We start from the raw sequence: 26,019 nt of genomic DNA, 5'->3' as shown, positions 1-26,019 counted from the left end.
CAGCCCTTCACTTTTAGTCTGTATGTGTCTCTTGTTTTGAGGTGGGTCTCTTGTAGACAGCATATATAGGGGTCTTGTTTTTGTATCCATTCAGCCAATCTTTGTCTTTTGGTTGGGGCATTCAACCCATTTACATTTAAGGTAATTATTGATAGGTGTGGTCCCGTTGCCATTTACTTTGTTGTTTTGGGTTCACGTTTATACAACCTTTCTGCATTTCCTGTCTAGAGAAGATCCTTTAGCATTTGTTGAAGAGCTGGTTTGGTGGTGCTGAATTCTCTCAGCTTTTGCTTATCTGTAAAGCTTTTGAATTCTCCTTCATATCTGAATGAGATCTTTGCTGGATACAGTAATCTAGGTTGTAGGTTATTCTCTTTCATTACTTTCAGTACGTCCTGCCATTCCCTTCTGGCCTGGAGGGTTTCTATTGATAGATCAGCTGTTATCCTTATGGGAATCCCTTTGTGTGTTATTTGTTGTTTCTCCCTTGCTGCTTTTAATATTTGTTCTTTGTGTTTGATCTTTGTTAATTTGATTAATATGTGTCTTGGGGTGTTTCGCCTTGGGTTTATCCTGTTTGGGACTCTCTGGGTTTCTTGGACTTGGGTGGCTATTTCCTTCCCCATTTTAGGGAAGTTTTCAGCTATTATCTCCTCGAGTATTTTCTCATGGCCTTTCTTTTTGTCTTCTTCTTCTGGAACTCCTATGATTCGAATGTTGGGGCGTTTCACATTGTCCCAGAGGTCCCTGAGGTTGTCCTCATTTCTTTTGATTCTTTTTTCTTTTTTCCTCTCTGCTTCATTTATTTCCACCATTTTATCTTCTACCTCACTTATCCTATCTTCTGCCTCCGTTATTCTACTCTTGGTTCCCTCCAAAGTGTTTTTGATCTCATTCATTGCATTATTCATTTGTAATTGACTCTTTTTTATTTCTTCTAGGTCTTTATTAAACATTTCTTGTATCTTTTCAATCTTTGTCTCCAGGCTATTTATCTGTAACTCCATTTTGTTTTCAAGATTTTGGATCATTTTTATTATCATTATTCTAAATTCTTTTTCAGGTAGATTCCCTATCTCCTCCTCTTTTGTTTGACTTGGTGGGCATTTTTCATGTTCCTTTACCTGTTGGGTATTTCTTTGCCTTTTCATCTTGTTTAGATTGCTGTGTCTGGAGTGGGCTTTCTGTATTCTGGAGGTCTGTGGTTCCTTTTTATTGTGGAGGATTTACCCAGTGGGTGGGGTTAGACGATTGACTTGTCAAGGTTTCCTGGTTAGGGAAGCTTGCGTCAGTGTTCTGGTGCGTGGAACTTGATTTCTTCTCTTTGGAGAGCAATGGAGTGCCCAGTAATGAGTTTTGAGATGGGTCTATGTGTTAGGTGTGACCTTGGGCAGCCTGTATGTTGACGTTCAGGGCTATGTTCCTGCGTTGCTGGAGAATTTGCGTGGTATGTCTTGCTCTAAAACTTATTGGCTCTTGGGTGGTGGTTGGTTTCAGTGTAGGTATGGAGGCTTTTGGATGGTCACTTATTACTTAAAGTTCCATGTAGTCAGGAGTTTTCTGGTGTTCTCAGGTTTTGGGCTTAAGTCTCCTGCCTCTGGATTTCAGTTTTATTCTTCCTGTAGTCTCAGGACTTCTCCAACTATACAGCACTGATAATAAAACTTCTAGGTTATTGGTGAAAAGATTCTCCCCCATTAGGGACACCCAGAGAGGTTCACAGAGTTACATGAAGAAGAGGAGAGGGAGGAGGGAGATAGAGATGAGCAGGAGGAGAACTCAAGGGGGACTCAAGAGGAGAGAGACAGATCTACGCAGCTGTCTGTTCCCAGAGTGTTCTCCGTAGCCCAGACACCTACAAAAATTCACAGAATTGGATTGGGAAGAGAAGGGGAAAGGAGGAAATAGAGGTGTTCTGAGGTAGAAAACAGAGAGTCAAGATTGGGAGAGAATAATCTTCGGTTTAAAAATAGGGCTTCTCTTCTTTTTTTTTTTTTTTTTAAGGTTATAGTGTATTGAAAATGAAAATTAAGGAGTAGTAGAGGAGTACTAGAGGACTTTAAAAGAAATAAGACAAAAAGAAAAATAGAAAATAGAAAAGAAAAAGGAAAGAAAAAAAGAAGAAAAAAGAGGAAAAAAAAGAAAGAAAAAGAAAAAAAAAAAGAAAGAAAAAAAAATTTTTTTCCCCTAATTAAAAAAATCGTAAAAATCTATGAAAATGAAAGTTAAGGAGTAATGGGGGAGTAATAGGGAATTTTACAGGAAAATAAAAGAGAAAAAATAAAAAAAAAATTTTTTTTCTTACTTAAAAAAAAAAAAAAAAGTAAAAATATATCTAGGAATTTCTCTGGAGCTGTTGCGGTCAGTGTGGGTTCGGCTCAGTTTCAGATAGCTCCTCGTTCCAGCTTACACTTCTCGATATCTACAGGCCCCTTCCGGTGTAGTCGGTGTTTTCTACAGGGATTTTAATCTGTTGCACCAGTCCCTTCTGAAGCGGTTCCCTTTGTTTATTTGGCTTCTGTTTGCCGGTCTCTTCAGAGCCTCATTTCTGCCCTGACACAGGCGGGCGGAGGTGGACTCTTATTCAGGTAGCTAGTTCCGTCGCGCTGCGGGGAGGGGCTGGCGCTGCGGGGACGGGCTGGCGCCGCGGGGACAGGCTGGCGCTGCGGGGAGGGGCTGGCGCTGCCGGGAGGGGCTGACGCTGCTTTCTCCGTCTGCGCTGCTCAGGCTCCCGGCTGTTCTATATGGAGCGCGCCCCGCGCTGCGCGAGGTTCCAGCCCTCGGGTGTTCCACAAAAGCGCGGAAGGAAAAGCTGCGCCTGCTCTCTGTGCCTTCCCCGTCAGAGCGGTCCAGGCAGCCAGGGGCTCGGTGGGCGCACTCTCCCCAGGTGTGGTGCGCCCCCTCCCTTCCGCGGACCCAGTCTCAGTTTCCGCTGGCGCCAGTCGGGTGCGCGCGCCTTCTGCCCTCCGCGTCCCCAGCCCCAGTCCCCGCCCGCGCCGGTCGGGTGCCTGCGCCCTGTGTCTCGCCGCGACCTTCCCCTCCCCCCTGCCTCCTGCCTCCGGCGGGGCTGGGCTGGTCCGCAGCCTGTGAGCTCTTCTCTGGACTTTCTCGGTCTCTTTGTTCTGCGAACGGCCGGCAGTGTGTTCGGGCCGGTTAATTTACTCTCTCTCTTTTGGTCTCCCACAGTTCAAGTTGGCAACTCCCAGAAGCTCCCTCCGATTGGCCTCAGGGCACTCAGGCCCGGACCCTACCCCAAGCAATGCCGCCTAAGACTCCCTTCCCGGGACGGATCTCCGTCCTTAGCTCTTTTGTCTCACTTTTTATCTTTTATATTTTGTCCTACCTCCTTTCGAAGACAATGGGCTGCTTTTCTGGGCGCCTGATGACCTCAGCTAGCGATCAGAAGTTGTTTTGTGAAGTTTGCTCTGGGTTCAGTTATTCTTTTGATGAATTTGTAGGAGAGAAAGTGGTCTCCCCGTCCTACTTCTCCGCCATCTTGGCTCCTCCCCTGAGCCCATTCTTAAATGTCAGCTCCTTGGTATGTATAAGCACAGAAATGAAGGCGTCTCACTCAGTAGGTACTCAGGAAAGTTTCCCTCCCACACTCACTAGGTGAGCACCTACTGTGTGCTAGACGCTGGGCCAGGACCAGCACTACATCATGAAATGCATGATCTCATCCCTGCCCGGAGAGTTTCTCTGAGTGGGGGCAGCCAGGCAAACTGCCAGGCAGCGGCTTCCAGAACTGTTATAACCAAGGGGTCAAGGCACAGTGACAGCTGAGGGGACTTAAGAAGCCTTCCTGCAAGAGGCAACATTTGTGTTGAGATATCCATTCATTCGTTCAACAAACATTTACTGAGTATCTATTATGTGTCAGGCACTGTTTTAGGTATAAAGGATTCATCTGCATATAAAAGAAAATTCCTACCCTCATGAAGCTGACATTCCAGTTGGAAGAAAACAGACAATACTCAAGATAAATAAGTAAACATCTTCCCTAAATAAACTTCTTTCCCAGCAGTAAAGAATCCACCTGCCAATGCAGGAGATGAGGGTTCAACCGTGGGTATGATCCCTGGGTCGGAAGATTTCCCTGGAGAAGGAAATTGCAACCCACTCCAGTATTCTTGCCTGGGAAAGCCCATGGACAGAGGAGCCTGGTGGACTACAGTCTGTGGGATGGCAAAAGGATCGGACACGACTGAGCGACTAAGCAACAGACAATGGTAAGTGAAGTGGTGATCAGTGCAGGAGGATGGGAGGACACTGCACTAGAAGTAGGGCTGTGGAAATTGCATTAAAGGGGTCAGAGAAGGCCTCACTGAGAAGCTGACACTTAAACCAAGACCTGGGGGAGGCAGAGGGGAAGCCCGGTGGTTATCTGGAGGAATAGCTTTCGAGATAGAACAGCAAATAAAACAGATAGAACAGAGGCCTGCACAGTTGAAGAGCATCAGGAAACCCAAGGGGATGGCACGCTGGGAGTAAGGAGGAGAGGGGCGGGATGGGGCTCCACGGAGGACCTTCGAGGCCACTGCTAGGTCTTGGGGTTTGACTGGAGTGAGATGAGAAGTCAGCGGCAGGTTCTGAGCAGAAGACCTCATCTGATTGGTGTATTAACAGGATCCCTTGAGCTGCTGTGTAGACAACAGACCAAAGAGGAAGAGGGCAGAAGCAAGGGGCTTGTAGAGGCTACTGCAGTGATTCAGGAGAGAGAAGTTGGTGGCTTGGGCCAGGTGGTACCAGGGAGATGGAGTCAATGTCTGGCTGCGTTTTGAATGCTGAGCTGGCGGGATGCACTTCAATTGAGAGCTCACTGCTTGGTAGGATCAGGTGAAAGGGTGTCCTGGGCAGAGGAAACACAGGAGCAAGGCAGCTGCGGGTGCACGTGTGGCATTTAGAGACACAGTCAGGATTGTCTGAGCTCAAAGGGCAACACAGAGATGGCAGAGCTGGGTGGGTGGGAAGGAAGGGCTGCCTGGTGAAGGGCCTCAGATGCCAGGTAAAGGACTGCAGCTCTGTTCTCCTCCTCTTCCTCCCTTTTTTCTCCTGCTGCCTCCAATCCAGGTGACCTGCCCCCATAAAGGAGGGTGGGAGGAAAGGTAGACATATTTGCTTTGCTCGGTTTTAAATTGAGTTTTCCCAGTGCTTTTGTCATATCCAGTTGCATGGTAGTTCCTGGGTATCTCTGGCAGAAGCCTGTGAAGCCTGACATCCAAGGCAGAGTTTGTCTCCTTCTGATGTAAATAACTTCACCGTGACCAGTACCAGGGAGATAAGCCCCAGGAGCCAGCCAGCAAGCGGGAGACTTGTCAGTGTTGCTCCCAGCAAGTGCTGGGCCTGCGGGCCTGCAAGAGTCCCACATTGGCCCTGTCTACCCCAGGTGGAAGCGTCTACACCCTTAGCCACAGTGGCTTCATCTTGACTCCACTGAAGCTTAGGAAAATCATGGTCAAAGAAGAGACACTTATCTTGGACCTTGCAAGAGGAATAGGCAAGTGTGGAGGGAGAGAAAAGAAAGGGCTTCCCCCCAGAAGAAACAGGGCATTTGAGGGCAAGGAGGGGGGCCCTAATGAGCTTGGTGTGCTTGGGAAGTGGGCCACTTTCCCTCCAGGTGAAGGTGTGGGATGCATGAGATGAATGGTGGGGTAGACGTGGAAAGGGAGGTGGAGGTCCGCTCAGAAAGGCCTTGGCAGGCTTGCTAAAGGGAGGGATTCTACCCTGCTGATGTTGGGGAAACTCGCAGGACTGTCAGAAGAGAGTGAAAGCCAGGTCTGCTTTAGAAAGTGACTCTGGTCCCCGCATGATGGATGGATGCTGTGGTTTGGGGGGCAGCAAGGATGGCAGGGGGGGAGAAGTAGTGAGGAGAACAGTAAAGAGGCCATTCCCAGCATCAGAGCCTGAACTCTGGGCAGTAGGAAAGAGAAGGGGCAGAAGAGATTCAAGAGCGAGTCTGGGGGAGAAACAAGAGGATGTGGCCTCCACCTTGGAGTGGACCGCAAAGGAGAGGAGGAGGGGAAGCAGACCCTGAGGTCTGCAGAGGGCCAACAGTGCTGATGATGGCAGTGAAGGGGACAGGGTGCCGCTTCCTCACCCCCACGCCAGGGGTGAGTGCAGAAGAGGCTGAAAAGTGGGCACGCACATGGTCTGGGGCACCGTGGAGAGGACCAGAGCTTGGAGCCTGTGCGGCTGGGAGTGGGCCAGGCTCCACGGGAGCGGAGAAGGCTGGGGACAGAAGCAATATTTAATGGGCAGGAGACAGAAGCAGAGGTTCCTGAAAGGAGGCAGAGAAGGAGCAACTGGGTGGAGGTTAGAGGGGAAACCCTCAGGTGGAAAGGTGAGGAAGTGGGGCAGGAGCACAGGGACCTTGAGCTGGCCCCAGGGGCCATGATGTGTGCAGGGTCTCCAGTCTCTCTCCTGTCTCAAAGCATCCCTCCTGCCCTTGCCCACCCATTCCTCACACAGAGGCCTGTTCAGTTCAGTTCAGTTCAGTTGCTCAGTCGTGTCCATGACCAACTCCTGGACTTTACTCAAACTCATGTCCATTGAGTCAGTGATGCCATCCAACCATCTCATCCTCTGTCATCCCCTTCTCCTCCTGCCTTCAAACTTTCCCAGCATCAGGGCCTTTTCCAATGAGTCAGCTCTTCGCATCAGGTGGCCAAAGGACTGGAGTTTCAGCTTTAGCATCAGTCCTTCCAATGAACACCCAGGACTGATCTCCTTTAGGATGAACTGGTTGGATCTCCTTGCAGTTCAAGGGACTCTCAAGAGTCTTCTCCAACACCACATTTCAAAAGCATCAATTCTTCGGTGCTCAGCTTTCTTTACAGTCCAACTCTCTAGTGATCCCAGTAAGAACAGACCTGATGACACCACGCCCCTCCATAGGAACCTTGGAAAACTTCACTGTTGTTTGGGATAAAGCAGAATAACCAGGGGCTGACAAGGACCTCACAGGGCCTCCCCTCATACCAGCCGCTCCCCCACCTACTTCCCATAATCATACTGGCCTCCTCCCAGCTCTTCTACTGCACCAAGCATCTCCCTGCCCAAGAACCTGTTGAAATGCTATTCTCTCTTTCTGGAACCTTCTCCCCTACCTCTGTGGGCCTGGTTGGCCCCTCTTTAGCCTTTAGGTCCCAATCTAAGAGTCATTTCCTTAAGGATGTTTCCAGAAACAGAATACCCCCTCTCCCCATCATATATTTTCAGAGTACCACATACTTTACCATATTTAATTGATCAACTAATTTATTTAATGTATAGACAGTAAAATCTGTGAGTGCAGGGTCCATGTCTGTTCTGTTCCCAGCATCTACCACACTTCCTAGTATATAGGAGGCACCCGGTAAATATCTGTTGAACACATAAATGAAACAGGAAACTGAAGCTCAGAAAGATTCAGTAACTTTCAGAAGGTGACACAGTAGGTGACCAAGTTGGGATTTCAGCTGAGTCTCTCTGGCACCTGGACTATGGTCTCCTCTACTGGGGAAACTGGTAAAGAATCCGCCTGCAATGTGGGAGACCTGGGTTCAATCCCTGGGTTGGGAAGATCCCCGGGAGAAGGGAAAGGCTACCCACTCCAGTATTCTTGCCTGAAAAACCCCATGGACTGTATCGCAAAGAGTCGGACACAACTGAGCGACTTTCATTTCACTTCACTACATCACACCTCCTGAAACTGAGCAGGACCCTGCAGGATCTTTTCAGGGACAGAGCCTCCCCCGCCACCCTCGGTATCCCCTCCCTCTTGTTTCTTTAGCCTCTTAGGTCTTCTTCCAATTCCAAAGAGTAATTTTAATTAGAAAAGTGAGAAAATGCAGAAACAAAGGGAAAGAGTCAAGCAAGACAAATTAATACATCTACATCTGTGTCTCCATTTCTTCTCTGTAAATAGGTCCCTCCATACTAATTTTCTAGATTTCATATATATGCATTAATACACAATATTTTCCTCTTTCTGATTTACTTCACTCTGTATAACAGGCTGTAGGTTCATCCACCTTACTTCTACTGACTCAAATTCATTCCCAAATAAATGCCCCAGTTTTAGTCAATGACTTCTAGACTGTGCTGAACTGAGGACTCGGGAGTTTGAGACCCTCTGGCTAGAGGCACAGATCTTCTCTGAAGACGGCACCTTTGCTGTTGGAGTCTTCCCTCCCTCTTAGGCTCCTCTGACACCCTTGTTCCTGCATCATCCTGTTTTGATTGAAGATGCTGTAAAAGTTGTTTGGAGATTTTCTCACACTTTAAACAAGGCGTCATATTTCATGGTTACAACCTCAGAGTCGTAAAATATAACCTTCAGCTGACACCACACTCCTAAAATATTAATTTACACCTCCTCCTTCTCTGGCGATGGGCATTCTCCATCGCCATTAAGTCATGTCTATTCTAGGGTGCAGGTGTGTTATGCTGATAGCTGCCTTTTCAAGTTTATGACTTTATTTATGATCATCTTTAAATTCCGCTGAAATTTCCTCAATTAACTATAATTTTAGAGAACTCTCCCTCAGCCCCCTTTGACGTCTGCTAACTCTCCAGTGATTCACAAATGTCAGGTAGGGAAGGAAGTTGCATCATGCCCCTCCCCACCCCTCACCATTTGAAGCCAACTCCAGTGCACTATCTTGATGCCTAGAAGCTGTGAGGTCTTCAGCACTGGGGTTCTGTCCATATCCTCCCTGCTCAGGGCTACGCAGCTTCTGAGAAGAGGAAAATCCCAGTTGGCCCCTCTTGGAGAGAAGCTGCCATCTGACAACCCAAGTGTAAGACTGAGAGAGCCAGGGCATGAGAGCCCCAAAGCCGCCAGCAGCACCCCACTTTCCTTCTACTGCAAACCTCAGTGTCCCTGACTGCTCGGCCTCATCAACTGCCTCTTCTGGGGGCTCAGGATTCTGCCCCTTTTGTCGCTGTTGTTGTTCAGCGGCTCAGTCGTGTCCAACTCTTTGTGACCCCATGAACTGCAGCACGCCAGGCTCCCGTGTCCTCCACTATCTCCTGGAGTTTGCTCAAATTCATGTCCGTTGAGTCAGTGATGCCATCCAACCATCTCATCCTCTGTCACCCACTTCTCCTTTTTGCCTTCAATCCTTCCCAGCATCAGGGCCTTTTCCAATGAGTCAGCTCTTCACATCAGGTGCCCTTTTATCCTTGGCTTTCTTGAGGACACCCCTTCTTTTTATTTAATGAGAGTATGATTGCTTTACCATGCCATGTCAGTTTCTGCTGTACAGCAGTGTGAATCCGCTGCCCTCTTGGGCCCCCCTCCCACCCACCTCTAGGTCAGCACAGAGCCCCGAGCTGAGCTCCCTGCGCTAGGCAGCAGCTGCCCTCTAGCTAGCTATTTTATGCATGGGAGTGTACCTATGTCAGTGCTTCTCTCTCAGTTCATCCCACAAGCACACCTCTTTCTAAAATGAAGAAACTGCCAACTGCCCAAGGGCATCGCTATTTCCGCCACCCCCAGACTCCTTCCATTGACACTGCCCCCGAGGTGCCGTTGGGAGAGGAGGACGTAGACAGGACATGGTCTGTGATGTACCTCTTCTTTGTTGCACTTTCATTATAGGCCAGATGTCACGACAGATGCTTCCCCTGCATCTGCATTTTCTCATTTGATTCTCTAACTGCTCAAAGAGACAGGTGTTATGTCATCCACACTTTACCGAGGAGAAAACTGAAGCTCAGAGAGGTTTTAAAACTGGCCCACAGTCACATGGCTACTAACTGTTGGGTCCAGGATTCGAATCCAGGATGCTCAGACTCCACGCCGTTATCCACCTCTTTCTCTGCCACTCGGGTCTCAGCTCCTGCGATGCCAGCCCTGACACAGGCTCCTAGAAGCCCCAGACCCCGGAGGGGGGGTTTGCAGGTGGGAGAAGCCTCTTCCTGCTCTCCTTCTCTTCTCCTGAGGGGCCTGAGGCAGGGGCTGTGTGCTGTCTCCACAGGGAGGGCCCCACCGCCCATGCTCAGATAGAGCTGGGCAAGATCTTGGGTCAGGTTTCTTCATGGGAAACCTTGGCCCCTCAGACCCAGGCCCCCACCCTCAAGCAGCAATGCCCAGCAGAACCACCTCAGGCCCTTCCCTGAGGTTTCTCCTAAGGAGCTTCCGGGACCAGTTCAAGAGGAAGGCCAAAGGGAAACCACAGGAGATGGGGCAGCCCCTGGCCTGGCGGACCCGTGTAGGGGATGTACCTCAGCGGGGACCAGGGTCTTGGGCTCTGACCAAGCTGTGGCAGCTCTGGAAAGAGCGATGTCCCCATGAGTCTCCTGCCATGGGTCATAAGCCACTGTCCTCGTCTGCAGTAGACAGGGGTGGCCAAGATCATGGCTGGTCGGCACACAGACTTGGGTGGAATCCCCTTCTAGCTGTGTGACCACCAGCAAAGTACCTCCCCTCTCCAATCTCAATTGCCTCACTGTAATATCTTAATCTCCTGGGCGTGTTTTTTTTTTTTTTTTGGTGAGGATTAGGTAACACGGGGTCTGGCACCCAGTTTGTGCTTGATAAATGCTGGCCAGTGGTGGCCACGGCTATCAGAATCACGAGAGCTAACTGTCACTGAGTCACTACTGTGAACATGGCCCTCTGCTGCATGCTGAGTGTTCAGCAACTTGAGCCTCCCTTCACCTTAGGAGTTAAGTACGGCTCTTCTCATCATCCACAGGTGAGAAGACCGGGACCGGGAAGTTGAGTAGCTAGCCCAGAGTCCCTCAGACAGGATTGGAATCCAGGTGACTGGACTCCAGAGCCTGCATTCTGAGTGGTTTTGCTACAGTAACAGGAGTGATGGCAATAAAGTGAAGTGAGAGTGTTAGTCATTCAGTCAGGTCTGATGACTCTTTTCAACCCCAGGGACTGTAGCCCTCCAGGCTCCTCTGTCCATGGACTTCTCCAGGCAAGAATACTGGAGTGGGTAGCCATTCCCTTCTCCAGGGGATCTTCCCTACCCAGGGATAGAATCCAAGTCTCCTGAATCGCAGGCAGATTCTTTACTGTCTGAGCCATCAGTGATGGCAAAGACGACGGATGTAGGACCAGCGATCCCAGTAGCAGTGGAGGGACACTGTACTTAAGAACATTCTCTGGGGGCCACGGTCCCTGCCAAGGCCCCATGGTCAGAAACACTCAATGTCCACACTGCCTGCCATGGCATTTGGTGCCTGCTGTATGTTGTGTAGTTGGCTCTGCACAAGGGGGCCCAGCCTGCAGTGCCCAGGCCCTCTAAGCTATCTCCATGACCATGGTGGCTCTCTTATCCCTCTCCTCATCTTTCTAGCTCTGAACTGCCTCTAGCCATAGAACTGATACCCCTCTTCTTGGAGATATCACAGGCATTTCAAACCTGACCTAGACAAAATGAGCTCTCTTGACTGTCTTTAGGGTACACACTTCCTGCTCCCTGCCCCAGTTACCCCTATTTTGGTTACTAGCATCCCCACCCTGCCAGCACTCCAGAAAGAGCCTAGGAGTCAACCTTGACCCTTTGTTCCACCAGCACCTGCATTCATTTCATCACAAGGCTGCTGGCTATGCTCCTAAACCACAGACCCAATCTGCCCCCTTCCCTCCATCTCTACCATGGCCACCCTTGACGGAGAGGCGTCAGCTCCAGCCTGAGCACCTGCAGCAGCTGCCTCCTAACTGGCTTCCCAGTTTTGTCTCTTGCCAACTAAAAGCCCTCTCTCTTCTACCACCCCCCAAAATTTTCAAGTCAGTTCAACTCTGCCACTCCTCTGCATAAAGCTCTCCCCTGGCTACATCCTGAACTTTGAATCAAACCCAAACTTCTTGTCCCAAACTTGTCCACAGCCCCATCCACTCCCCTCATCTCCTCCCCTGAGTCTACATTGCCCCATGGACTGGTTTTCTCTTCTTCTAACATGTCAAGCTCTCTCCCACCTCAGGGTCTTTGAATCTGCAGTTCCTTTCCCCAGGTCTTCACACAATAGGCTCCTTCTTATCATTCAGGTGTGCTAAGTCACTTCAGCCAAGTCCGACTCTGTGCAGATGTATAGACTACAGACTGCCAGGCTCCCTGTCCATGGGAATACTGGAGTGGATTGGTATACCCTCTTCCAGGGGATCTTTCTGACCTAGGGATTGAACCCATGTCTCTTGGTATCTCTTGCACTGGCAGGCGGGCTCTTTACCACCAGCGCCATCTGGGAAGACCTGTCATGCAGGACACAGATCAAATGTCACCTCCTGAGAGTCCTCTCCTGACAGCTCCCTTCCTTCTCACTAGCTATTTCATCTCCCTCATAGTTCCCATGGTAATCTGAAATTTATTTCTTTGACTTTTGTCTGTTTCTCCCTCCCAGATGCTAAAGTGTAAACTCTATGAGCTCATGGAACTTGGTCTGACTTCTTCATCACTGCAGTTCTCTGCATCTAGAACAATATCTGGCACTCAACAAGAATTTAATAAATAAGGATTGAGTCAGTGACTGGCTAGCACACAGTAGGTATTCAATCAAAAGTTGTTAAGTTAACTCCTGGGACATCCTTGGAGGTCCAGTGGTTAAGACTTTGTCTTCCAACACAGGGAATGTGGGTTCAATGTCTAATTGAGAAGCTAAGGTTCCACATGCCTCATGGCTAAAAAATCAAAACATAAAACAGAAGCAATATTATAATAAATTCAATAAAGACTTTTTTAAAAAAAGGTCCATGTCAAAAAAAATCTTTTAAAAAGTTGTTAAATGCTGAGTGAATGAGTGTATAGACAATCACCCTTTAAGGCTACTACTCATGTTCTGGCTTTAAGATTCAGGCTTGGCAGCAGGAAAGTGACCCACAGCTCTGAGTTGGCATGGCTAGAGTTGAATACAGGTTTGAATCCATGCTCTCTCCATGTCTGACATTCTGCTTCTGTCTCGTATTTTGCAGGTTCCTCTCTCTGGATCCAGAACATTTGGAATACATCTGGGAACTGGCCACCCACGCTGCTGTAGACCAAATGCCCATCTCCCTGGGTTTGGGGGCAGCCTGGGCTTGGACCTCAGAGACCAAGTTTTTCTTGTTCAGGCTGCTTTCTTTCCACAATCTGCCTCTCAGCCCCCAGAGCATCTGAACCCCTTTCTTTCTCCCATGCAGCCCTTTTTGATCCAAGGCCAATGCACCTCACAAGTCACAGGTCCATTGCTGAAATCCACACGGTCTTCCTTCTTGTGAATCCAAGAGGTTCCACAAGGTTCAGGGCTTCCAAGGACTTTTGAAAAGGGCCTTTGAAAAGATGCCCCAAAATAACACAAACTGAAGGGAAATCTTGCCTCCTTCCCTCTGCCAGCTGGGCCAAGCCTTGATGGGCTAGTAGCCTTGGGATGGGCCTCCTGAGAGGTCAGACTCACACCCGCTCTGCCCCCAGGCCCTAGTTGGTCCCTGTTCCCTCTTGGTCTGGGCTGTGTCTCCAGACTGAGTCCTCCTTTCAGCTAGGTGGGTGGCATATACTGTTTGAGGCAGAGGCACACCATCCTTCAACATGCTCTGTGAAGCCTTGGACACAAAGAGCTAATGTCACTCCAAGCTGCTGGGCAGGTGGGCTACACCAGGCCAGTAATTTCTCCTTTGGTTCGTAGGCCTACATAATCCTGATGGTGAATTAGACCCATCCAGCCATCCATTCACTCAGCAAGTATTTACGGGCCACTGCCCAGTGGATGAAGTTAATCCACTCACAGATGCTATCCCCTGAGAGTTCTATGAGAGAGGAAGAAAGGCCAAAAGGCTTTAATCCTCCCCAAGTCTGAATCCATTAACTCTGGCATGACCGTGGCTCCTGGCGTCCAGCGCACATGAAAAGCACCCTTCTCTGTTCCTTTCAGTTTGGCCTCCTAAGGAAGGGCACTTTGGAAAATCACTCTCAGAAAATCATGGACATTATTGGGAATGCTTCTTAGCTCTTCATGTACCATGTAGTGAATTAGAATAACGGACCCCAAAGCATAGGGAATGGGGGGCCTGGGGGGCCTGGGGGCTCTGAGAATGGGACAGTGCTTTGTTCCCCCCCAGTTTTGAGCAGAGCCTCTTCTCAGCCCCCTCAGGCCCTCAGGAATCTCTGAGGCTCGAAGCCCTCCTAAAAGTAAGATTTCACGTTCTTGGCTGACTTCCCTAGACTGCGTGTTCTGGAAGGGAGCATTTCTGATGTGGCTAATTGCAAGCTACTTAGAAACGACTTAGAAAGATCAGTCTGGGACTCCTTCCAGAAGGGTCTTGTGCTCCATGCTAAGGAATCTGAACTTGACCCTGTCAGTGATAAAGAGCCACTGGCAGGAATCTAAGCATGAAGTGATGTGGTCAGATCTGTGTCTTAGGAAGTTCACTCCTGCGATGGAGAATGAATTGGGATGTGTGTGCTGAGAGGGCTGGAGATCCTCTGCAATGAGACGGTGAGAGCTGAGAGAGCCTGGACCATCAGCAGTGGGGTCCCCTGAAAAGCGGCAGAGGTGTGGAGGGGAAGGTCAGCGCAGAGAAGGAGTTGTCAGGACACGGTGACTAAGGATGCTGGGAGCAAAGAGGGTGAGGAGAGTTAGATGCCCCTGGCACGTCTGATTTGGCCCACCTTGAATGGTGACACTCATCACCGAGTTGGGGAGTGAAACAAAAAGAGCAGGTTCAGGAAAGTAGAAAGTGTTAGGTTTGGACATGCCTCATTTGAAGGGAGGGGTTCAAGAGTGTTTGAGACAATTGTGGGCCAGATGCTTAGGACAGAGGGAGGGTTGGAGATCAAAGTGTCACTCCAAGCAACAGTTGTCACTCCAAGCAAAGTGTCACTCCAAGCAAAGTGTCACTCCAAGCAACAGCCCTAGTGGGCTTCCCCAATGGCTCAGTGGGTAAGGAATCCACCTGGAATGCAGGAGACACAGGAGATGCAGGTTCAATCCCTGCATTAGAAAGATCCCCTGGAGAAGGAATTGGCACCCCACTCCAGTATTCCTGCCTAGGAAATCCCATTAACAGAGGAGCCTGGTGGGTGACAGTCCCACCAGGGTGGGGTCGCAAAGAGTCAGACACGACTGAGCGACTAAGCACAGACAGCAGAGTGGATGAGAAACTCCAAGAGATGAAAGAAGTTCCCAGTGAAGAGGCCATGCTGGACTCTGGCATTTAAGGGGAAGATGGGGAGAAAAATCCAGTGGAGAAGGAAGGCGGGGAGAATTATCATCATCTGAGAGGCTGAACAGAAGTCAGGAGTAAGCTGGGGGAGAGTTGTGCCCCTCCAAAGGCCCTGCACACCCATGAATTACTGCTGTGATGTGAACACTCGGGGAGAACCATCACCCCGGCCCACTCCACCCACGGAAAGACCAGCCAAGAGTTGGCCATGACTGAGCACGTGCACACGCACACATATGTAGACTCTAAACAGTGATATAAACGAACTTATTTTCAAAACAAAAACAGACTTACAGATGAAGAAAACAGATTTATGGTTACCAAAGGGGAAGCCAGCGGTGGGGGAGGATCAATTCGGAGTTTAGGATTAATAGGCATATATTATTACTTATAAAATAGATAAATAACCAGGTCTTACTCTATAGCACAGGGAACTATTAATATGTTCAACAGCGTGTAGTAACCTATAATGGAAAATAATCTGAAAAGGAATATATATAGATATATGTACATCTGAATCACTTTGAAAATGAAAGTCGCTCAGTCGTGTCTGACTCTTCATGACCCCATGGACTACAGAGCCCGTGGAATTCTCTAGGCCAGAATACTGGAGTGGGTAGCCTATCCCTTCTCCAGTGGATCTTCCTGACCCAGGAATCGAACTGGGGTCTTCTGCATTGCAGGCTGATTCTTTACCAGATGAGTTATCAAGGAAGCCTGGATCACTTTGTTGTACACCTAAACCTAACACAACATTGTAAATCAGCTATTCTTCCTTTTTTTTTTTTTTAAAAAAAAGAGGAAGAATATGGGAAGGGAATATTTGAAAATCATGGTTAAAACAGGTACATTTTGTTTCTTTATTCTTTTCTGTATTTGCTAAGATCACTTAAAATGATCATGTGCTATTTTAGTCATCAGATAAGAGGCATGAGAAATTATCTTAGAAATAAGCTTGATTATTGTGGGGAGAGGGAGAAATGGGCTGGGAAAAGGGTGATCAACTGTCTGAGTTTGCCTGGAACTGAGGGGGGTGTCCATGATGCAGGACTGTGGGAGCTAAGAAATGGGGATGTGCTGGGGAAACCAGGATGAGCTGGTCACCCCAGCTGGGAGGTTGAGGTCGAAGTAGCACTGGAGGGAGATGGGGCTCCCTGGGCGGCAGTGTTGGGGTAAAGAGGTTCTGAGCATATTTGAAGGCTGAGAGGAGGACACCATTAAACAGAGGGAGGGGCTGAATTTAAAGAAAAGAGAGAACTGCCAGGGTGAGGTCAGGAGGAAAGCAGCCGGGAGAGAGCCATTCACAGGAGATACGTTGGTAACAGGAAGAGAAACGATGTCTCTTCTAAGACAAGAGGGCATGAGCAGAGGGCAGACCAGCTAAAAATAAATTTGCTGATGTGGAGGAAGGAGGTTGAGGGAGTACATACCTGAGGGCTAGGAGGTCTGATGAGGCCTAAAAGCCCCCTGAATACGTGGGGCCCTGGGGACCCTGGGTGGCCCCAAGACACGCACTCCCCACAGTGGGGACCCCACCTCCTGCTGGAGCAGATGGAGACCGGCTCCCACCGGAAGGTCCAGCAGGCCTCCCAGGTGCCATGCACCCCGAGACCCGCCCTGGCCACCTACCTCGGCAGGAGGGCAGCGGGAAGTCCCACGTGGCGCTGTTCTCTGAGCCGGCGTGGCAGGTGAGCACAGCGTGGCCCTCCAGGAAGAAGCCGGGGTTGCAGCTGTAGCGGACCTTGTCGCCGAGGTTGAAGGTAGAGCCCTGCTGGACGCCGTTGGGCAGCCGCCCGGGGTTCCCGCACGTGTGGCTGGGGAGAACTGTGAGCAGAAAGAGAGACGCAGCCCATGAATGGGGCTCCAGCCCTGATCCCCTGCCTCCGAGCACCACCTCTTTGGGGACACTCCTCCCCAAGCCTCCTCTCTTCCCTAGGATAGGACCGCCATCCTCACGGCTGCCTGGCCCCTGAGTACTCACAGGGGCCACGTGCTCAAAAGGAGCCCCAAGTGCAATTCATTCCCGGACATCCAGGTTTCCTGCCCTTTCTCATGAGCAGCCCTGGGTGTGAAGTATGTTTGAAGCTGTGGGTCAGTTCAATCAGTTACAGCTGTATCCTGCCTTCGGCACTCAGGGTCATTTTATTTATTGCTACAAAAGGGCTGCACGTCCTCCTCCACAGAGAAGCCCACAGAGGGCTCATAGAGCCCAAACCACAAACGCTTGCCTGAATTGTTTTCCCGGAACTTGGGTCTGGTTGAGCTGATTAAGACTAGATAACACCACCCACATTCTCACTGGGCATGTGTGAGTGAACACTCGGTGATCATTTGATGTCAGAGGGCTGACACCCCAGATGGTGCTAAGTGCCCTCAAAATGTGCAGAGGCCTGTAGCTTAGTTACACATGTGCAGAAGGATGATCACTGCACCTTTATCCAATCACCTTTCCCCATGCTCCCCAAGCCTCAGACCACCTTACTTCTCTAGTCTCTATCCCACAAATATCCCAAGGCCCTTGCCTTTGAATTAAAAGACGCTTACTCCTTGGAAGAAAAGTTATGACCAACCTAGACAGCATATTAAAAAGCAGACATTACTTTGCCAACAAAGGTCCGTCTAGTCAAGGCTATGGTTTTTCCAGTAGTTATGTATGGATGTGAGAGTAGGACTATAAAGAAAGCTGAGCACCGAAGAACTGATGCTTTTGAACTGTGATGTTGAAGAAGACTCTTGAGAGTCCCTTGGACTGCAAGGAGATCCAACCAGTCCATCCTAAAGGAGATCAGTCCTGGGTGTTCACTGGAAGGACTGATGTTGAGTCTGAAACTCCAATACTTTGGCCACCTGATGTGAAGAGCTGACTCACTGGAAAAGACCCTGATGCTGGGAAAGACTGAAGGCGGGAGGAGAAGTGGACAGAGGATGAGATGGTTGGATGGTATCACTGACTCAATGGACATGTGTTTGGGTAAACTCCGGGAGTTGGTGATGGACAGAGAAGCCTGGCGTGCTGCGATTCATGGGGTCGGACATGACTGAGCGACTGAACTAAACTGAACTGAACTTGCCTTTGGGAAGGCAGATCCGAGACTTGTTCTCCCATCTCCTCGATGGGATGCTTTGTGAATAAACCCCTCTCTTTGCTGCAAATCTCGGCGTCTCAGCGCTGTGGCTTGCTGTGCGTTGGGCAAAACGAACCTGGTTCAGTAACAAGTCGATCCCATCACTTTAATCTCTTGGGTTTGATTGCTCTGATCTCAGACTCCACAGTCCTTCTCACTAAATATCGTGGAAGGGACACGGACAGTGGCACGGAGTAGGTGCTCATTAAACCCTGTGTCCTTTCTTTCATGCCTATCCGCCCTGGCAGCCAGAAGAGGACTTTGGCCCAGTAGGTTTAGGGGAGTTGAAGGGGTAATTAGTGCTGGAAAGAGGCAGTGAGGTAGGGAGACAAGAACCTGAGTTCTGATCAGACTGACCCGTTTCAAGGGGAAAATGGGGAGCCAGAGAATACCACACCCAGTGTGCCACATGAGCCAGAGCAGTGAGGGCCAGCTGCCATTGTATGTTCATTATGCAGAGGAAATAGTCTTGCTGAGGGTGTTAGAGCATCATGACTGCCAATCAGGAGGGAGGAAGGGTGCGTGCATCACCTCTGTGCCCAAGTCACATGTTCACCCTGACTCAGTTTCCCCTACCCTGTGCCTTTCTTCCTCGAGTTGGAACTGCCTGTGCCCAGAAGGTCCCTCCTCTCACCATTCCACACCCTCCTCATAAGGTGAAGACAAGTGGTCACAGCTCTTCCCAGACTGCCATCCGAGTGCATGCATGCGTGCTCAGTTGCTAAGGCATGTCTAACTCTTTGCAACCCCATGGATTGTAGCCCTCCAGGCTCCCCTGCCCACTGGATTTTCCAGGCAAGAATACTGGAGTGGGTTGCCATTTCCTCCTCCAGGGAATCTTCCCAACCCAAGGATCAAACCCAAGTCTCCTGCGTTGGCAGGAGGATTCTTTAGGACTGCACCACCTGGGAAAACATGCCATAAAAGTACTTCTCCATTACTTCATCTGACAATGGTTTATGGACACCAGCCCTGAGAGGCCATAGAGCAGGACAGTGGAAAGTACAGGCCTAACAGCCTCAGCGCTTGGGTTCACATCCCACCCTGGTGGCTTACTACCTGTGGGACCCTGAGCAAGTCTCTTCACCTCTCTGGGCCTCAGTTTCTGCCTTTGTAAGAGGCAGTTCACAACAGTACCTTCCTCTGGAGTTGTTGTGACAATTAAATAAGTGGAGGTATATAGAGCGCTTAGAGCCTGGATACAGAGAATACCATACAAGAGAATCTGAGTTCCCAGTCCAGCGGGACATGCATATGGTTAAAGGTATACCAAATCCTTTATAGTGAGAGAGGAACCAGACAGGGGACCAAACCCAGTCAGGGGTTAGTCAGAGCCAGCTTCCTGGAAGAGGAGATGTCTATGCTGAACCGTGCAAGATTAGTAAGAATTAGCTAGGTCAAAGAGTGTTCCAGGCAGAGGAAATACCATGTGGAAAGACCCTGAGGCCAGAGACAACCTAAGAGTTCAGGAAGCCTGGAGTAAGAGGGGAGGGGTGGCAATGATGAGAAAAAAGAAATGGAGATGACCAGCCTGGATTCTAGAAAGTGTCCCAGGTCCTTGATGTACTCTCTTCCAGCCCATATTGCTATTTTTCAGGACCATCTCAGCCATCCACAATGATCTCAGAGCCCTCAGAAAGAAGACTCTCCCTCTGCCTTCTCCTCTCCTCCTCCCTTCTTGTAGAAGGAAAGGGCAGACTTTGGTACTAGCTTCATCTGGTCTGAAGCCAGGTGCTGTCACTGTCTTATTCCCTGGCCTTGAGTCATGTGACCTCACGGAGCCTTACCTTCCTCAAGTGAAAAAGGACAGTAATATCTAGGGGTTGACCAGGTTACTGATCATAACCAATGCATGGCTGGCACAGTGCCTAGCACAGAGTAGATGCTTAACAATGGCAAATATTGTCCTTCCACTGTGCTGTAGGGCCACACAGACCCTGTGAGCCTAACACAGTGTCTGGCACTTGTAGGGATATATTTGAGTATTCATTACTTAGTCGTTGGGAAGAATTCCTCACTGATGCATTAATTCCTTCATGCAATGAAAATGTATTGTGGGCCAGCTGCATTCTATGCTGGTAATAGAGCAGTGAACTGACAAAAGGGTCTCTGCCCTTAAATGGCTTATGTTTTTGTGGGAGAACTATCTTAAGGGCTAAAGAGCTCTTCCCTGCTTATTTTCTACCTCTGACAAGCGAGATGACCCAGACAAAAGGATTGACCTCATCACCCTATTAACTTAGCTAAGAATATAGTCTTTGGGCTGCTGGATACCTTAGCATTTCCCATGATCCCATGCTGCTGGCTTCCTTGGCATTTCCCATAATCCCTTGCTGCTGACTTCCTTGGCATTTCCCATAATCCCTTGCTGCCAGTTTCCTTGGCATTTCCCATAATCCCTTGCTGCCGACTTCCTTGGCATTTCCCATAATCCCTTGCTGCTGGCTTCCTTGGTATTTCCCACAATCCCAAGCTGCTGGCTACAGCGGATGCAGAGACTGTGATGTGAGTGTTTGTGAGTGTTGGGGGTGCAAGCGGTAGGCCAGGTAAACATTTGGAGAAGAAAGCAAGCTAAGATTAGGGGAGGGAGCCAACCTGGGGAAATGGGCTAAGAACTGGTGTAGAACTAACGTTTCATTTTCCGCAATGAAACGCAAAAACCCAATTTAATTAAATTACTAATGTCAAATTTTTAATGAACCTACTTCTGCTTTGGGCTTTCTTCCTTTGAAATTAATGACTGGAACGTCACTATAAATAAAATCCGATTCTTTTTAAAAAGTCACTCTCAAATGCTCACTGCTCTTTACTTAATGAGCTGTTCATAATCAGACCACTCTGACCTGGTACCTCCACTGGGACTTGGGTGTAATGAGTGGGGGTCTCATTTCCAACCACACCTCCTTTTTTAACTTGACCTTTGCTCCTGAGAGGCCACACAGGGCATGGAGAGAGGGCAGATGTTGGTCTCAGAGAGGCCTGGATTCAAATCTCAGTTCATCCACCTCTAGCTGAGTGATCTTGAGCCATAAACTATACCTCTCTGGGCTTCATCATTCAGTTATTCATCTGAAAATGAGGATACTGTCTTTTTCTTCCTCTAGAGGGAAGGGGTGGATTGTATTAGCTTCCCAGGGCTGCTGCAACAAAGTGCCACAAACTGGGTGGCTTAAAACAACAGATACTTATTGTCTCACAGCTAGAGGCTAGAAGTCCAAAATCAAGGTGTTGGCAGGGTCATGATTCCTCTGAAACTTGTAGGGGAATCCTCTTAGCTTCTGGTCATTATTCTAGAAAACTTTAATGCTCCTTGACTTGTCCATGCTTCCATCCAACCCTTCACCTTCACTGGGCATTTCCCTTTGTTTCCCTGTGTCCAAATTTCACCTTGTTAAAAGGACACCAACCATACTGGATTAGGACACACTCCAATGGCCTCATCATAACTCCATCATCTGCAAAGGCCCTATCTCCAAAGAAGGTCATATCCACAGGTCCTGGGGTTAGGTCTTCAGCATCTCTTTGAAGTGAGTGTGAAAGTCGCTCAGTCGTCTCTGACTCTTTGTGACCCCATGGACTACACAGTCCATGGAATTCTCCAGGCCAGAATACTGGAGTGGGTAGCCTTTCTCTTCTCCAGAGGATCTTCCCGACCCAGGGATTGAACCCAGGTCTCCTGCATTGCAGGTGGCTTCTTTACCAGCTGAGCCACAAGGGAAGTCCAAAAATACTGAAGTGGGTAGCCTGTTCCTTCTCCAGTGAATCTTCCCAAACCAGGAATCAAACCAGGGTCTCCTCCATTGCAGGTGGATTCTTTGCCAACTGAGCTATCAGGGAAGCCCCTAATCTCTTTGCGGGGGGGCACAATTCAACTCATAACAGGCCTGATGTACAGATGAAATAAAACTAGATTTATAATACCCACCACTGAGTTCCTGGTATGTTTTGGGCCCAAGGCTACAAATTTATTTTACTTAATCCTCAAAACAATCATGTGTGATACTTATTATCCTTATTTTACAGATGAAAAAATAAAACAAAAACAAACTGAGGCACAGAGAGCTTAAGCAACTTCCCCTAAGGCCACAGAGCTAGAAACTGGCAGAGCTAGGTTGTGAATCTAGGTCTTTCTGACTCCGTCATTCAACACCCTTCATTTTGGAATACAATACTGCTTCTGACAGAGACAGCGCCCAGTACACAGTGGGTGCTTAATGACCAAGAGTTCCCTTCCTCCCTTCATTATTCTAGACCCTGAGACAAAATGAAGGGTGATTACCTGACTGTCCAGATTTAATTGTCTGTCTTTTCTTCTCCAGTCTGATTTGCCAATCTTGTACTTTTTAATAATGTCAAGGGCAACATTTAAAGTGTGGTCTTTTGTAATGTGTCTGATGCACAACTTGCTGGACAGACAGAGATTGGAGATAAGCCACAAAGCCAGACTTTCTAAGGCACAGTGTTCTTTGATTTTTGGATTTTGCCTGTGTGTTTTTTTTTGGCACAGATATTATAACTGTTCTTGCTCTCCTGTCTATAAAACTTCCCTTTGATTGCTTACAAAATGAAGAGTGGGATATTTACATCCAAGGCAGCCGAGAACAGTATTATTAAAGCTGTGCCTGACATTGAACAATTCCATTGTAGATTAGCTGTGGGGAATTTTGTCCCTTCTACAAAGCCAGGCTCTTGCCAATCAACATGATATTCTCAGTGATTGTATGACAATGAATCTCCTTTGTGGTTGGAGTGCAGCAAAAGCTACATCATGCCTTCTTTTATTTTTAATTTGAGACTTTAGTTGCCATATTATAATGAAGAGACGTTTATGCTCTCTGGACAAGCACCCTCCATATGTTTGATTCCTAATCTTCCATCAAGTAACTTGTTTGATCTCCAGGGCCATACAGTTGATACAAACTGACAGGATGGCTGGGAGAAAGGATGCAGGAAGAAGGATTGCTTCTTCCCCAGCCCTCAGCATGGACAGGGGAGATGGTGTTGGGTGTGTGTGTCTGTGTTTGATTTGAAGGGTAGTGGGTATGGACAGGGAAGATGGTGTTGCATGTGTGTGTGTGTGAGAGACAGAGAGACTTGAGGGTCAGTGGGTATGGACAGGGGAGGAAAGAATAAGATCCATTACCTTTTAAGTGCCTACACTAGGCTAGGCACTTCTTCATCTCACATTATATCTTATTTAATATTTACAACCCCCTTGCTTTCCCCTGTTTGGCCTAGTAAACACAACTGCACGCTTACTATGTGTCATCCTCATTGTCAAGTGCTCTGTATATATTTCCACCCCAAAGAATTATCTATACTTGTTGTCTCCACTTCCTCTCCTCCCATCTACATCTGATACAGTATGTAGCTGATGCATTCAGTTGTTTATTGTTTGTCTCACTCTGCTACAATGTAAGCTCCATGAAGACAGATATCTTTTTAATCTGTTTTGTTCCCTTTTGTGTCCTAGTTCCTCCAACAGTGCCTGATGTAGAATGATACCTTGATCAAAGTTTATTGAGTGACTTAATGATCTTATTGAATCCTCCCAATAAACCGCTGAGAGAAGGGCTGTTATCCCTTGTTGAGATGAGTATGATGGCCAGAGAGGTTGGAGCACATTACCCGAGACGCCATAGCACTCTGGGGGTGGAGCTGGGTGTCCACGGCAATGCCTGGCTGCTGAGCCCAAGTACTTTGACCTGTACTAGGCCGTTATTGCACTGATCATTCCACATAGGGCTCACGGTAACTGGTGTACCTTGAAACACCCTCATAGGGGACTCACACTCATTCTCCTCATGGGAATGACTCGGGGTGAAAACCAGGCAAGTCAACCCCTAGCCTGTTCAGTGTTAGTCACTCATTCATGTCCGACTCTTTTGCGACCCCAAGGATGCAGGCTTCCCCATCCATGGGATTCTCCAAGCAAGAAGAGTGGAGTGGGTGGCCATTCCCTTCTCCAGGGGAGCCTCCTGGTCCAGGGATTGAAACTGGGTCTCCTGCATTGCATGTGGATCCTTTACTGTCTGAACCACCAGGAAGCCTGGTCCTATATATTTCCTGCTACCTGTCAATCAAGTGAAGGCAGCTGTGCCAGGACCTCAGATGGGGTATGCCACTCACGAGTCCACAGGGCCCTGTCCTACCAAGTATCTTCCTGCCCAGCATCTGGCATCAACTCTCCACTGTGAGCTTTTCTCTTGGCTCACGTTTTCAATTTTGCAACCTTTGGCATCAGGAGCACATGGGGAGTTTTATAAAAATACCAACGCCTAGACCTGTCCCCACACCTACTGAATCGGAATTTCAGAGGAAGAGCCCAAGCTCCTCTGGGTGACTGGAGAGCAGAGCTGAAAGTGAGAACCACTCGCGGTAACCTATTCATGTAGGTTATTCTATTAGCCTGGTTGGGTTATCTCTCTGAGCTGTGAACCGTTCAATTTCCAGCGCCTTTCTTGTTACTGGGCTTTGACTTCTGGGAGCAGCAAGCCCAGCTTCTCCCCGGGACATCGCTGTCCTCCATAAATCACACTTGCCCTCTCTTTCCTTCTCATATGAGGATACTCATCGTCTCTCCCCTGGACTTCTGCACCCAACTCTGATGGCCCTGCCGCTAGCCCTGCCCCCTCCAATGCACTGTCTGCACTGATGCTGCAGTGAGCTTTCTAGAATGGCAGAGTCACCACGGCCCTGCCCTGTTCTCCCTTTTGGAGCACATGTGCCCAAGGTGGTTGCCTACCACCAAGAGGCACGGGCAAATGCAGGTCCTCTAGTCTTTTGCATGATGAGTGTAAGAATAAAAAATGATTTGAAAGAATCAAAATTAATAAAAGGAAAGAGAAAAGAAAACCATGAGAACCCTCCTATTGCTGTCAAAATAAATCAAATCTTCAGTTCAGGCAGCCCCCTCCTTCTATAATCTGACCCCTGCTGACATTTTCTACCTTATCATTCTGCTCCCCTAATCTTGCCCCCCTCCACTTCCTCTGTGAAGCCCTCCTTGATACCCTTAGGGTCTTGTCTAAACTGGGAAACCCCAGGAAAAGACATCCTGATAGAATGTAAATTCAGGTTTAATGTCATTGGCAACCAGCTCCCAGAATCCTGGAACTCCCAGCCCATTAACTACACAGGCTCGTTCTGGTCATTTGGTTAATTTTGCAATCTCACAGGCCCACATTTTACATGATTGGATTTTTTGGACCCACTTGCAGAATTAAGTCGGGGTTTTACTTGCACTTCAATTCCTGCACTTGTCATACGACATTACAATTCAATCATTCATTAATTTACAACACCCTGGCTTCCAAACGGGAGCTAAGCCTGCCTGTAATTGTTTGTTTAGGTGTCTATTTTCATCTCTGGACTTCCCCGAGGGGCAGGAATGACGCATTCTTTATTTATCTAGTGTTTGATTTAATGCCTGGCAGGAAGGGACTACCCCAATGGAATATGTTGAATATATACATACACACACACACACACACACACACATATATATGTAATGAATACTGTGTGCATATAAAATATGCATTATAGATATGGAGCAACAAAGTAAAGCAAAGTAAAGGGTTGGCACGCTTTTTCTGTAAAGAACCAGGGAGTAAATACTTCTGGCCTTGCCTAATGGTCTCTGACCCAATGATTCAGCTTTTTTCACTGTGCCACAAAAGCAGCTGTAGACAGTACCTGATCCAACCAAGCTTTACTTGTACAACAGGCCCCCAGCCCATGAGGCACAGTCTGGTACCCGTG

At 48.5% G+C, this 26,019-nt stretch overlaps 1 protein-coding gene across 1 annotated transcript in view; it reads right to left on the bottom strand.

Moving 5' to 3' along the window:
• Nucleotides 1-26,019, bottom strand: part of CSMD2 (CUB and Sushi multiple domains 2) — a 676,035-nt gene that overhangs the window by 420,201 nt on the left and 229,815 nt on the right. Inside the window, 1 exon segment of the mRNA XM_061120111.1 lies at nucleotides 16,763-16,957. Within this exon segment, the coding sequence (XP_060976094.1) occupies nucleotides 16,763-16,957 (195 nt within the window).

The sequence above is a fragment of the Dama dama genome, chromosome 20 (genome assembly GCF_033118175.1).
Source record: "Dama dama isolate Ldn47 chromosome 20, ASM3311817v1, whole genome shotgun sequence".
Taxonomy (NCBI): Eukaryota; Metazoa; Chordata; class Mammalia; order Artiodactyla; family Cervidae; genus Dama; species Dama dama.
The sequence above is the reverse complement of the archived record's forward strand: the minus strand, read 5'-3'. Positions and strand labels throughout refer to the sequence as shown.